The sequence below is a fragment of the Pelobates fuscus genome, chromosome 6 (genome assembly GCF_036172605.1).
Source record: "Pelobates fuscus isolate aPelFus1 chromosome 6, aPelFus1.pri, whole genome shotgun sequence".
Lineage (NCBI taxonomy): Eukaryota > Metazoa > Chordata > Amphibia > Anura > Pelobatidae > Pelobates > Pelobates fuscus.
This window is the reverse complement of record NC_086322.1, coordinates 171961452-171975867: the sequence shown is the minus strand read 5'-3', so window position 1 is coordinate 171975867 and position 14416 is coordinate 171961452. Positions and strand designations below refer to the sequence as shown.

At 41.3% G+C, this 14416-nt stretch overlaps 1 protein-coding gene across 1 annotated transcript in view; it reads left to right on the top strand.

Moving 5' to 3' along the window:
* The window catches only part of TTC29 (tetratricopeptide repeat domain 29), a 353701-nt gene that overhangs the window by 219722 nt on the left and 119563 nt on the right, over positions 1–14416 (top strand). The window contains exon 8 of the mRNA XM_063460092.1: positions 9687–9778. Coding sequence (XP_063316162.1) covers positions 9687–9778 — 92 coding nt within the window. The remainder of the gene's footprint in view (positions 1–9686; positions 9779–14416) is intronic.

Here is a 14416-nt window from a genome sequence, read left to right as displayed (position 1 = left end):
ATTAATTGATTGATTTTAATCCCATCACAACGTTTTGGCTTGCTATGTTTCCTACAAAAGAAGGGCTTTAACGCCATAAGGGTAGCGTAGCACGCCCTAACGATCTGGCCAAATTAGTCTGGTCAACTTAGCTGCTGATCATGACTGGAGAGAGGAGCTGCTGGAAACTTGCATTTATGGGGCCCCTTCTTCACTATACAGGTGAAATGAAAGCCCTGTCTCTCCTGAACAAAAAAAATTATAAATAATAGGTGTGGGTACATTTGATATGAAAGAGCTACATTATGGTTAAACAGGCACACAGCTCAAATTCCAGGGTTTGTTCTGGTTCAGAACTTGTACAATTGCCTCCACCCTTACGGGGTTAAACTGTTTGCCAAGAGAACTCTGATGATTAGCTTCTTGTTAAAAACAGATGTCTAGAACCACTTCTAAACAGCCCATCATTAGAAAGAGGACTGACTATCAGGGTTTGTTCAAGTTTAATAAGGACACATGACATGTGTGACATGTAATGATTCCCTTTTATTCCAGAAGTTTGGTCCTTAAGAGGTTAATGGAGCATTCTAGTCTGGCATCCAAAACTGTTTTTTGATGACATGATAACGTGCACACATACAAAAATAAACAAAACATAAATTACAAATAATAAAATGTACACTCAGTTTTTGCATTTGCAGAATCTTTAGGTTAATCTACGTTTTCAATGAGTGCATACTAAATCAGGAAGTGATTCATTTAAAATTAAAGAAAATTATTTGAAACTCAAAAAAATGGGAATCAAAACTGGTTTTATAATGTATTACACAGAACTCAACAGTATAAATATGACCCCTGACCCAACCATCAGCACTGAATGTACATAATTGGGGGGAGGCAATAAATCCCCAATATTGGCATACAGGGATACGATATCAAATTATGCTCTCTAATTGATGTCTCCCAGTGAATTAAAACAAAAAAAGTTTATTATAGTTAATATAAAATAACATGGAGACAACAAAACTTGGAGCTAAGAAAAAAGTATAAACCTATATATATAGTATACCAAATAATGAGAAAGAGAGGAGTCTATGGGTGCCAAACACCACTCTACCAGGTCTGACTATGATAACAGGTCAGATTGAGTGGATGAATATGATGCCGGTCAATATACAGGTATACAGGGGGTTAATTTAAAGCAAGAAAAACGTGAATGTCTCAATGACAATGTATCCACCCTGTAACTAATATTTTAGACACGTTGGTGATCATAGGTTAAGCTATTTCTCCTGAGTATGTCACCATCACTAAGAAAATTCTCTCTGACAATACCACATATAAAGTCTTAAAAACAGACCCAACAAAAACCTTTTTGGGTAAACTGAAACAGATTTTACAAAGGGGTCTTGATGATAATCTAATCTCTAAAAAAGAATATGATTTCATGCTGAATTTGAATCCACGCATACCTACATTTTACAGTCTGCCTAAAATTCATAAAAAATATCAAGTTTTAACAGGCAGACCTATAGTGTCAGGTAATAATAACCTGACACAAAATGTAAGTGTATACCTGGATCACATCCTACGGCCCCTAGTTGCGAAACTTCCCTCTTTTTTAAGGGACACTAAACAAACTTTGGCACACCTTAAAACGCTCAATATACCTCCAGACTCCAAACTTTGCAGCTTAGACGTGGAAGCGCTTTATAGTTCAATCCCTCACACGATTGGACTCAGGCACGTACAATACTTTCTATCACAGAGAGGTCAACATCTACAACAACATAGTGAATTTGCAATTGAATTACTGCACTTTGTATTAACACATAATTTCTTTCTCTTTGACGATACCTACTACCACCAGGTGCAGGGTACGGCGATGGGGACGTCTTGTGCGCCCTCATATGCCAACCTGCACCTGGGTTGGTGGGAAGAGAAAATAGTGTTTACAACTGACTCCAATCAGTTTACCCGATATATCCTTTCTTGGAAAAGGTATATCGACGATATAATGATAGTATGGAGCGGCACTACAGCTGACTTCTCTCTATTTGTACAATCACTTAATGAGAACTCTCTCAATTTGAAATTCACGTCTGAAATAGGTACCCCGAATCTAAATTTTCTCGACTTAACGGTAATTCCCTTAGAGGGTACTGTCAAAACTGACCTCTTTAGAAAGAATACGGCTACCAACAGCCTGCTTAACTGGGGAAGTTACCATCCAGTCCCCCTAAAAAGAGGTATACCAACAGGACAGTACCTACGCCTAAGGCGTAATTGCTCTGACGAACTAGACTTTAAAATAAAAGCTAGAGAGTTGCGCACAATGTTTAGAGCCAAGGGATACCCACATAAATGTCTGAAACAAGCCCATCATCGAGCGCTCCTAACAGATAGGGAAGATCTGATTAAAGATGTACCATCATCTCTGCCTAAAAAGGATCCAGATTCCAAACTCTTGAGAGTCATTGCAACATATGACGCCGGCTGGGAACCAGTTAAATCTATTTTAAATAGATACTGGCCCCTACTTAAACAAGATGTGCATCTAAAACAAATTCTCCCTCCAAATGCGGCACTTATAGCACGGAGGGGAAAGAACATCAAAGATGCCCTTGTTCATAGCCACTTTAAACAATCGAAGACAGTTACAACTCATTGGCTCTCCAATAAACTTCAGGGGACATATAAATGCGGTCGATGTAAAGCGTGTGATTCCATCTGCAGAGATTCAAAAACCTTTCACAATAGTGATCAAACGGAGACTTTCCATTCAAACTCCTTTTTTAATTGCAACTCTAAAGGACTGGTATACCTGATTAAATGTCAATGTAATCTACTATATGTAGGGAAAACTTTTAGGCCCTTCAAAAGACGGATCCTGGAACATTTAAATTCCATCAAAACTAGTAGACACATTGAAACCACGGTTTCTAGACATGTAAAAAACTTTCATCAAGGTGATCACACAGTACTCAAATTTTTGGGCATCGAGTTGATTAAACTTGACCAAAGAAGGGGGAATTTGGATAAGCTCCTCAGGAGAAGAGAGTGCTTTTGGATCTATCGCCTGAACACTCTATCTCCTGTGGGCCTCAATGAAGGCTTCTCATATTCTCCCTTTATCAATGATTCTTGATAATTCATAATATTGTTCTTACACTATATTAGCGATCTCTGATAACTAATAATGCCATCTATGTAATATAAGAACTTTTTACAGTAATATTAACCTCCTGACCTAGAAACATCTTAAGTTTCATTTATTAATCTTTTCTGAGTGAATATCACCAATTTTATCATTATTATTTTTGTTTGGACGATACCCCCAAGACCCAGAGTGGCACTTCCCCCTCCTCTCCCCCGTCAAATACCAACTTCTCCTTGGAATTTATGCACAATTGTAAGATTTAGAAGTTATCTGTATATACAATATAAGCTACATTCTATCATATAAAGACTATTCACTATGAACTCTGCTTGTTCCTTTAAATACATAGTATACACAGCAGTTCACATGTATATGTAGACTTTGGAATTATAGCAAGATTAAGGTATCCTATCGAATGATAATTTGCATTTTTCACTATATATGTGCACTTCGAATATCTTTGAATTATAACAAGATCTAGGTCTCCTCACTGAATAATCTGCACTTTTACTAGATAAGTGCATTTTTTGAACTACAGTGAGATATGTTTCCTTTGAGACAACGGCACATTGATATGCTATATGCCTTTCTTTGCACACTATAATAAGACCATGATTGGAACAAGATAAAAAGATATATTCATATGGATTTTCCTGTGTACAGTTGATGACATCTATGCACCATATGATGCTTAGAAATATGTACATTTGAAGTACCGTATATACTCGAGTATAAGCCGACCCGAATATAAGCCGAGGCCCCTAATTTTATCCCAAAAAACTGGGAAAACTTATTGACTCGAGTATAAGACTAGGGTGGGAAATGCAGCAGCTACTGGTAAATTTCTAAATAAAATTAGATCCTAAAAAAAATATATTAATTGAATATTTATTTACAGTGTGTGTATAATGAATGCAGTGTGTGCGTATGTGTGTGTGTATGAGTGCAGCGTGTGTGTATGAGTGCAGTGTGTGTGCGAGTGCAGTGTGTGTGCGCATGAATGCAGTGTGTGTGTGTGTGAATGCAGTGTGTGTGTGTGTGAATGCAGTGTGTGCAGGGCCGGTGCAAGGATATTTGCCGCCGTAGGCAAAAAACATTTTGCCGCCCCCTCCCCCCCCATATGTCCTGACTTCCCCTCCTCCTCCCTCAGTGGTCCTTACCTCCCCACCCCCGTGTTCCTTCACCCCCCCCCCCAGTGGTCCTGACTCACCCCTCCCCTAGTGGTCCTTACCCTCCCCTCCCCTAGTGGTCCTTATCCCACCCCCTCCCTCTCATAGTGGTCCTTATCCCCCCCCATCCCTCCCATAGTGGTCCAAATCCCCCCCCATCCCTCCCATAGTGGTCCATATACACCCCCCCCCTCCCATAGTGGTCCTTATCCCCCCCTCTCCCTCCCATAGTGGTCCTTATACCCCCCCTCCCTCCCATAGTGGTCCTTATCCCCCCCTCCCTCCCATAGTGGTCCTTATACCCCCCTCCCTCCCATAGTGGTCCTTATCCCCCCCCTCCCTCCCATAGTGGTCCTTATACCCCCCCTCCCTCCCATAGTGGTCCTTATCCCACCCCCTCCCTCCCATAGTGGTCCTTATCCCCCCTCCCTCCCATAGTGGTCCTTATACCCCCCTCCCTCCCATAGTGGTCCTTATCCCCCCCTCCCTCCCATAGTGGTCCTTATCCCCCCCTCCCTCCCATAGTGGTCCTTATCCCCCCCTCCCTCCCATAGTGGTCCTTATACCCCCCTCCCTCCCATAGTGGTCCTTATCCCACCCCCTCCCTCCCATAGTGGTCCTTATCCCACCCCCTCCCTCCCATAGTGGTCCTTATCCCCCCCCTCCCTCCCATAGTGGTCCTTATCCCCCCCCCCTCCCATAGTGGTCCTTATCCCCCCCCCCTCCCTCCCATAGTGGTCCTTATACCCCCCTCCCTCCCATAGTGGTCCTTATCCCCCCCCCTCCCTCCCATAGTGGTCCTTATCCCCCCCCCCTCCCTCCCATAGTGGTCCTTATACCCCCCCTCCCTCCCATAGTTGTCCTTATACCTCTTTTTTTTTGTTATTATTAATTTTTTATTATTATTTCTTATTTTTTTTCGTCCCCCCTCCCTGCTTGATACATAGCAGGGAGGGGGGCTCCTTCCCTGGTGGTCCAGTGGCAGTTCAGTGAGGGGAGAGGGGGGCTGGCAGAGCTGTACTTACCTTTCCTGCAGCTCCTGTCAGCTCTCTCCTCCTCCGCGCCGTCCGTGCAGCTCCCTCTGTCAGCTCACAGTGTAAGTCTCGCGAGAGCCGCGGCTCTCGCGAGACTTACACTGGGAGCTGACCGAGGTGCTGAACGGACGGCGCGGAGGAGGAGAGAGCTGACAGGAGCTGCAGGAGAGGTAAGTACAGCTCTGCCAGTCCCCCTCTCCCCCGGTCTGTATTATGGCAATGTAAATTGCCATAATACAGACTCTGACTCGAGTATAAGCCGAGTTGGGGTTTTTCAGCCCAAAAAATGGGCTGAAAAACTCGGCTTATACTCGAGTATATACGGTATGTACATTTTCGAACTATGTATCTTATGATGTTAAGCAATATGTACATTGGAATTATAAAAATAAAAATAAATGAAGATGAGCTTTATCTCCTTCCCCCCTCCCCCTTTCTATTAGAATCGATCTATAAATGTAGAATTTCTAAGCTACATTTAAATGCAACATAATGGAGGGTTAATACCAATCTATTATCTGCAAGGACCTAGAGTCCTTGCCACTTTCATTGTGCAATAAATCCCAAGAAATAACTCGTACTGTGCATTGATTAATATTTTTATTTATTAATTGTTCATACTTAACCGATTAAACGGCACTTTTCCACGCGCAAAGTATGTCCCTCTATCGGGACAATTGAGAGTGAGGGAGGAGTATTTCTCTTCCTCCCCTCCTCCAACCCCCCCCCTCCCCTCCTGTCGACTTGTTCCACGTGGGGACGGACGGATGACGAAATGTCACCGCCCACCTGAATAGTGGTTGGACCGGGTTCCACTTCCGGGTTTCAACCTACCCCACGCCCCATACACACACCGGAGGAGAATCAGTGGGCTGGATCGGAGGACTTCGATTGGCAGTTAAAGATTTAAAAGCCACTGGCGGGACCAGGTATCGTTTAACCCCTGACGAAGGTGCATCAGACGCACCGAAACGCGCGTCGGGTTCCAGCTTTGTTTTAATTTATTTTGGCACAGTTTGTCACAATGGTAGCACTAGTTGTTTGATTTAAATTTACTTAAACTATCAGCACTGAAGGAGTCTTTCTTATAGCCAGCTAGCTGTCTCTACTTGCTTTTTCTCTCCTGTCGATAGGGACAGCATAGAACACCCTTGAAGGTGTTTTTTAGGAGTTGCAGGGTATATATTTCTAACTCTACTGGACTTTCATCTATGCCACAGATAACCTTTTGCCTGCTATCTTTATTCTCCTTATAGGGATAGAACAGAACACCCTCGAAGGTGTCTATCTCCGGAGTGATAGGGGTTACACCCCGGTGTATGAATCTCCGTATATGCTGCAGATACATATTTAGGCAATTGTTGCCTGCTACCCCTTCCTCCACAATAGGGGCAGCATAGAACTGCTATATTATCCTCATTAGTGGGAGTTTTCTCATATCGATGCTCAGGAGAAATAGCTTAACCTATGATCACCAACGTGTCTAAAATATTAGTTACAGGGTGGATACATTGTCATTGAGACATTCACGTTTTTCTTGCTTTAAATTAACCCCCTGTATACCTGTATATTGACCGGCATCATATTCATCCACTCAATCTGACCTGTTATCATAGTCAGACCTGGTAGAGTGGTGTTTGGCACCCATAGACTCCTCTCTTTCTCATTATTTGGTATACTATATATATAGGTTTATACTTTTTTCTTAGCTCCAAGTTTTGTTGTCTCCATGTTATTTTATATTAACTATAATAAACTTTTTTTGTTTTAATTCACTGGGAGACATCAATTAGAGAGCATAATTTGATATCGTATCCCTGTATGCCAATATTGGGGATTTATTGCCTCCCCCCAATTATGTACATTCAGTGCTGATGGTTGGGTCAGGGGTCATATTTATACTGTTGAGTTCTGTGTAATACATTATAAAACCAGTTTTGATTCCCATTTTTTTGAGTTTCAAATAATTTTCTTTAATTTTATAACCTCTTTCGGGTACAAGCCCTTTGGTGGATCTGGAACCACCTTCCTGACCTCAGTGCTCCCTGCACCTTTTCTAGTAGAAGGTGTAGATGCACTTTTCTTATCTTATTTAGTGATTCATTTAATATTGTTGCTCCCAAAACGTTTTATGGGAATGTGCATATCCAATTACTTCAGGTACAGCAGTGATATATGGGCAGCACAATGGTTGATATAACCTGTCAGATTTCTGCTGAAAATTGTACTGTCTACAACTACCTTCCTTCATAAAACAAAAAGTATAAGCAAGGTTGTAAGTAAGTTCTCAGTCTATCTAGATTTGTCGCAAATGATGAAAAAACAGATACAAGTATTTTAAACTCTTTTAAATATATATATTTTTTTAATTCAAAATAGATTGCAGTTGAGGAAAGGCTTCAGTATGCAGAGTCCATATAAATTTGTCATAGGTCTCTGGTTTCAGTTAACTAATTATTTAACAAATTTATATATTATGCTTATTAGTCCTGTTTCTTGCCACAATAATTTAATTAATTTGTTAGCAGGGAATGTGCATTTCTCAATATTAATAGTTGAAGTCCTATAGAACCTCCCTCTAACACCTTGGGAAATACGTATAGTGGAACCTCGGTTCTGGAACGCTCTCTTACTCGAACAATTCGGTATTCAAACAAAATATTTGAGAAAAAAAGGTCTCAGAAAAAAAACTTGGTATTTGAACAAAATCACCAAGCATTAACCTCATTGGTACAGCTTTGGAACCTCATTGTTACAGCTTTGGAACCTCATTGGTATAGCTTTGGAACCTCATTGGTATGACGCATCAGCCTCTTAGCATTAGACAAAGTGAACAGAGCTCCATTCTGTCTGTCAGCGAACAGAGCTCCATTTTGTCAGCAAACAGAGCTGACAGGTAAAGTGAAGTTACATTTTCATTTCATTTACATTGTGTGTATTGGTTTTCTGTATGATTTTATGCATGTAAGGTATAATTAAACTGTAACATTTGTGTTAAAGTGCTTTAGTTTTGGGAGTCTGAAATGGATTAATCTAATTTACATGAATTCCTATGGAAAATGTTGATTCGGTTTTCAAACAAACCGGTTCTCAAACAACCTTCTGGAACGGATTAAGTTAGTTAAATTTGAGTTCTGAGGTTCCACTGTACTAGTAAAGTGCAAAATAACAAACAGACATAACAAAATATAAAATCACTATTTGCATTTACCACTAGTAGTAATTTACTAATCAAACAGACATTGCTAATACATTTCAGAACTGCGCAAATACATTCATAAATCAGAAATATTCCATCACATTAAAAATGTACAGTAGTTTGGTGAATAAATGTGTTATTTGGTAAAAGTTGTATTTACTGTGGATTTATTCACGACTTACATGATATCCCCATTATTTACACTACCTTGGTTTTAATGATTTAGAAACATTTGAATAGCTTTAATTATTGCTATTTTTTCACACACTATTTATTAATTTATTTTGATATTATTTTAGATTCCCCTCATCATTAGCACAATTAAACAAACATCAGGACACTGAGTTCACTGTCTAAAAGCATAGCTGAATTAATCATAGGACAGTGGACCCATGAAGATACTTTGCCAATTTTAGCCCCATTCAACTTTCCTATACATTAAGTGAAAGGGCGCCTACTGATAACCTGAGCTCTGTGGGGTCCTTATCCTTCTCTGTCTAGCAGGCACAATATAGACCATACAAAACAGTAAGTTCCTTTTTTGGAACCAGTATAAGTAAGATTTATTTCCCAAGAAATTACATTTAATATAATTAGTGTTTTTTTTCTACCAGAACATTATAATGTTCTTTAGAAAAATGTTGTTAATGTTTTTAACATTTTATTTCTATAGTAAAATTTTGTTTTTAAGAAATAGACCCTATCAATGGACTGATTTTCCCCATTTACTAGAACAACAAATTTGCAATATAAGGAATTAAAGAGCTTCATAGTAGAACCTATTCATCTTTCAAGATGCTGAAAACCAAAGCCTTATCATGTCTATAAAAGAAAAATACATTTTACAAAGAAATATTAAAAGCAATATGATCAAAGCAGTACATAGGAAACTGTAGTATTGCGTGGAAGATATGTTTCAGATTATGCCAGAATAATACAATTCCAGAGCAATTGATTATTGTGTTATGCCATAAACAGAGCATATTGTCAGAAGCGCACGTAGCTATGAGAATAGATCAAGTTCACAGCTCTTTGTAAATGCTGTAATAATGAAATGTCACAATTATTTTATTAGCCACAATTTGATTTCATCATTGCTGAAGAGTAATTGTATCAATACAGTGTGTCTTCTCTTTTTCCTGCAGTCTTTAAATACCTATATGGAAATCTCCAAAGCGCTGGGAGATAATGTTGGTCTTGGTAAAGCGTATGAAGCTGTGGCGAAAGCCCTGGAAAGGTAAGATTGCAATCCCATGACTCCTTGTCACAGGAAATTCATTCATCTGTGAAAGATGTAAATTGCTAGAGATCTGTCACTTCCCATTTATTTTCTGTTTATGTTTTAAGCACTGCCCTTCTTGAATGACCCTTTCAGTCTAAATTATTCGAAACAAATACAGTTTAAAAGGGCAGTATGAAGCAGTATCAAAGCTTTTCTTACCTACTCTCTGAGCATATACACATCAGGCAGAATGCTCGTAGATTAGCTGCTTTGTCACAAATATATATGATTGAATAGTTTCAGAACTACCTCGTTGAGTAAATCTCTAGATTTTTATAATTTAGAGGTTCATTTAGATGTTTATGAAATAGATGTTCTCATATATATTAGAAGTGTTTAAGCAGCACTGTCCCTGACATTGAAATCTTTATGAAATACTCCTATTCACTGAAATTCCAACCCAGTCAAAAGATACACTGACACAAAGTAGGGGCTACTTTGTCTCAGTATTTTTCCTACGCTTAGCACAAGGCGGAGCTAATGACGCAAGCCTTGTCATTCCCCCAGCCATCCCTGAAGGATCTCGCGGGACACTCCATAGACAGAAAGCTGTCTCTCACACATGTTAAAGGACAAGAAGCTGTAGAGGAGTAGACTAAACATCCTTTAACCTTAAACCTCCCCTTGCCCTAACCTTGAGTCCATCTAACACTACCCCTAACCACTTCTAACTCTAAAGGACTACTCCATTCCTAAATTCCTCCAGCTGTAGCCTTACAAAACAGAACTTCTGGTCTTCCTTCCCTCAAGTGTTGCTACTCATTTGTCTGGGTCCCTCCAACTCAATGGCGCTACCATCCGCTCTACCTCTAAGGCTCGCTGCCTAGGTGTTCTCTTTGACTCCGACCTCTCCTTCACCCCTCATGTCCAATCAATCAAATCCTGCCGCTTCCATCTCAAAAACATTGCACGCATCCGACCCTATTTAACACCTGATACGGCAAAGGTGCTTGTCCATGCCGCGGTCCTCTCTCGCCTTTACTACTATAATCTGCTTCTCAGCGGTCTTACGTGTTCCCAACTTGCCCCGTTACAGTCTATAATGAATGTGGCAGCGAGGCTCATCTCCCAGTCTGCCTGCACCTTCCACACCTCTCCCTTTGTCAGTCCCTCCATTGGCTTCCCATAAGATATAGGGCTCAATTTAAGATCCTGACACTTACTTTCAGATCTCTACTCAATGCTGCTCCCACCTACTTATCCTCACTAATGCATAAATATGTCTCGTCTAGGCCCCTACGCTCTGCCGGAGACCTACGTCTAACGTCTGTTTGTACTCCTACCTCTGATTCTCACCTTAAAGACTGCTGCACCGTTCCTATGGAACACCCTTCCCCTCTCTGTTGACTCTCAACCAATCTCCACTCCTTCAAAATATCTTTGAAAACTTACTTCTTCAGGAAAGCATATCAATTAAACTGTGAACGGCTTTCCCTCCCCGCACTCTGATTCCTCTCCTGAAACTGTCATCAAAACAAAACATTAAGCCCTCAATGAATACTATCCTAGCAACCTACTTTTCTACCCTACCCTTACCTTTAGTGTGTCACCATACCCCACTCCCTCTAGCATGTAAGCTCATTGAGCAGGGCCCTCAATCCCTTTGTTTCGGTGCGTCAAACTTGTCTGGTTACAAATACATGTCTGTTAGTCCACCCATAGTACAGCGCTATGGAACTTGTTGGCGCTTTATTAATAATAATAATTAATTTAATTAATAATAATATATATCTTATTGTTTTTAGCTGCATTTTTTTTTTTTTAATTCTTTATTTTTGTTGAGGCAAGTGATTATAGGGGTACAGAAAAAAGAGAGGGGGACTTTCAAGAGTTGTACAGGATAGGGTCGTCACAACAGATTGTCAAAGTCTCCTATGATGATCAACCTCACTTTATATATAATAACATGCTATGGTTAAATACTGTTATCTCTCGCTTTAATACTGTAATCTCTCGCGTTAATACTGTTATTTCTCGCTCTAATGTAAGTATCTCTCGCTTTAATACTGCTATTTCTCGCTACAATACTGTTATTTCTTGCTGTAATACTGTTATTTCTCGCTTTAATACTGTGATTTCTCGCTTTAATACTGTGATTTCTCGCTTTAATACTGTTATCTCCCTTTTTAATACTGTTATCTCTCGCTTCAATACAGTTATAATGCTGGTAAAAACAAAACTAAACATTTGTGAGTATCATCGTGTTGGAGCATATTTTCACTCTTATTACGCTAGTACAAGCATGTATATTGCAAATTCTGCAGTTGTTGTGCAGTTAGTAAGTTACAAGCGCTTCCCTGGGTCCAGATCAGCTAGCAATGCCTCCCACTACCCAAGAAAAAGACACTACAGTGCTATCTAGTGAAGTACAGATTCCCACCTTCCCGTCTAGTAGCTGGTAAATAACGAGGTACAGAGTACCCCCTTTATGCTGGCAGTCTCTTTTATGTGGACAGTGTTATATGCTTGCCGTTGTCCTTGCTGCAGTCACGATCATATTCCACCGTTTGCTCTGGTAGGAGTAGCAGTAGTGGGGCGCCGGGTTATCCAGTGGGTTGTGGATCTTTGATGTGCCCATTCGCTTGCAGCCTTGTGGATGTTGTCCGCCCGTTCCGCTTGGCAGCTTGGTGGGTATTGGTGCTGTGTGTCTCAGTGCCGATAAAAGGGTAAGGCATCTTTGCCGCTTGTGGATCACATGGGTCTCTGCATTTTCGGGTGCCCCCTGTGGGTGTATTGCGGCCCAGTTGTAGGTAAGACGTTAGTTGGTGATGCATTCCCATCAGGGGTGGCTGTGAGTGATGAGCCTTCCTGTGCTTGGTAGCTGTAGTGGAGGCTTGTTGCTTGCCACAGCAGATTGCAGACCAGCTGGTTCCCGGAGGTCGCATGGCTCCCTTCTGGCTCGGAGAGAAAGCATGCCCGCCCTCTAGCCTCTGTTCTTCTGTCAGTCGCCATTTTAGGTGAGGCGTTTGGGCCACGAGGCTGGGTGGCAATGTAGCGGTGGTTTGCCATATGGACCGGGATGACCCCCACCGGTCCAAGGGGGGGGGACGGGGCAGCGGAGCGCCGACCGGAGAACTGGGAGAGCGGCCGTCTCACCCCAGCTCAAGCCTTCCTAGGCCGCAGACCTCAATCAGGTTACTTTGAATCCGGATCGGAACTTGAGGGGTATCCCCGTGTTCAGCTTCAGCTAGTGAGTACTGTGGGTCCAAAGTTAGGGCTGTAGCTGTGATCGGATCGCCGTTAGCACCGATATTTCGGTTCTGGAGCAGGAGCTCAGACGACAGGCGTCTGATCCAGCCGGCGGTCAGGCCCCGTCCCCGTTTTTAGCTGCATTTTAATGAAGATATGCTCACGTGAACACAGCATTCTTAGTACATTGCAATACAGTGTTTAAATGCACTTTTTTCTTGAGGATGGTTTATATGCATATGGTCACAAATGCCTACTTATATATAGGTAATTACAAACAGAGCCTTTATCAAGCTAACAATTCAATTAAACGAAACTATATTTATAGTGTCAAAAAACAAAAACGTACTTACAATTAGCAGTGTGGTGTGCAAAATCAATCGAGGTAGTGTGCAAACAGACTAACAGTGGCACATAGTGGTAACATCATAAGCACAAGACATTCAACTATATAACTTCTGAGCCCACAAAACTAAGAAGTATAATGAGTAATACATACATATAATCAAAACAATTTTATTGAATAGTATAGTGAAAAAGAATAAAATAAACAAAAAGCCAGTTGATTAATTACGTCATGAACATCACAAACCCTAATCTAATAGCTTAATCTAATAACATTAGAACAAATAAATAAGGTGACAGTCTTATTCTGTAAGATTATAGAAAAATTCCTAATAACATACAAAAGGAGAAGGAAAGCTTATTTGGTAGAACTACGGGGGGACTTAGATGATCGAATGCTGATCACGTGAACACAATTCAGAGGAACAGGGCATTAAGCCCAACAATTGCTAAAGCAGTAAAGGACTTAGGAACAAGTCCCTACTCTAGACTAGCCACAATATAGTGGCCTGATAACTGAGATTTTAAAGGGACACTATAGTCACCAGAACAACTACAACTTAATGTAGTTGCTCTGGTAAGTATAGCATGTCCTTGCTATACTAATTTAGTTAAAGGACCACTCTAGGCACCCAGACCACTTCAGCTTAATGAAGTGGTCTGGGTGCCAGGTCCAGCTAGGGTTAACCCATTTTTTTATAAACATAGCAGTTTCAGAGAAACTGCTATGTTTATTAATGGGTTAAGCCTTCCCCCAAATCCTCTAGTGGCTGTCTCATTGACAGCCGCTAGAGGTGCTTGTGTGATTCTCACTGTGAAAATCACAGTGAGAGCATGCAAGCGTCCATAGGAAAGCATTGTAAATGCTTTCCTATGCGACCGGCTGAATGCGCACGCAGCTCTTGCCGCGCGTGCGCATTCAGCCGACGGGGCGGAACGGAGGAGGATCGGAGGCAGAGATCTCCCCGCCCAGCGCTGGAAAAAGGTACGTTTTACCCCTTTTCCCCTTTCCAGAGCCGGGCGGGAGGGGGGCCCTGAGGGTGGGGGCACCCTCAGGGC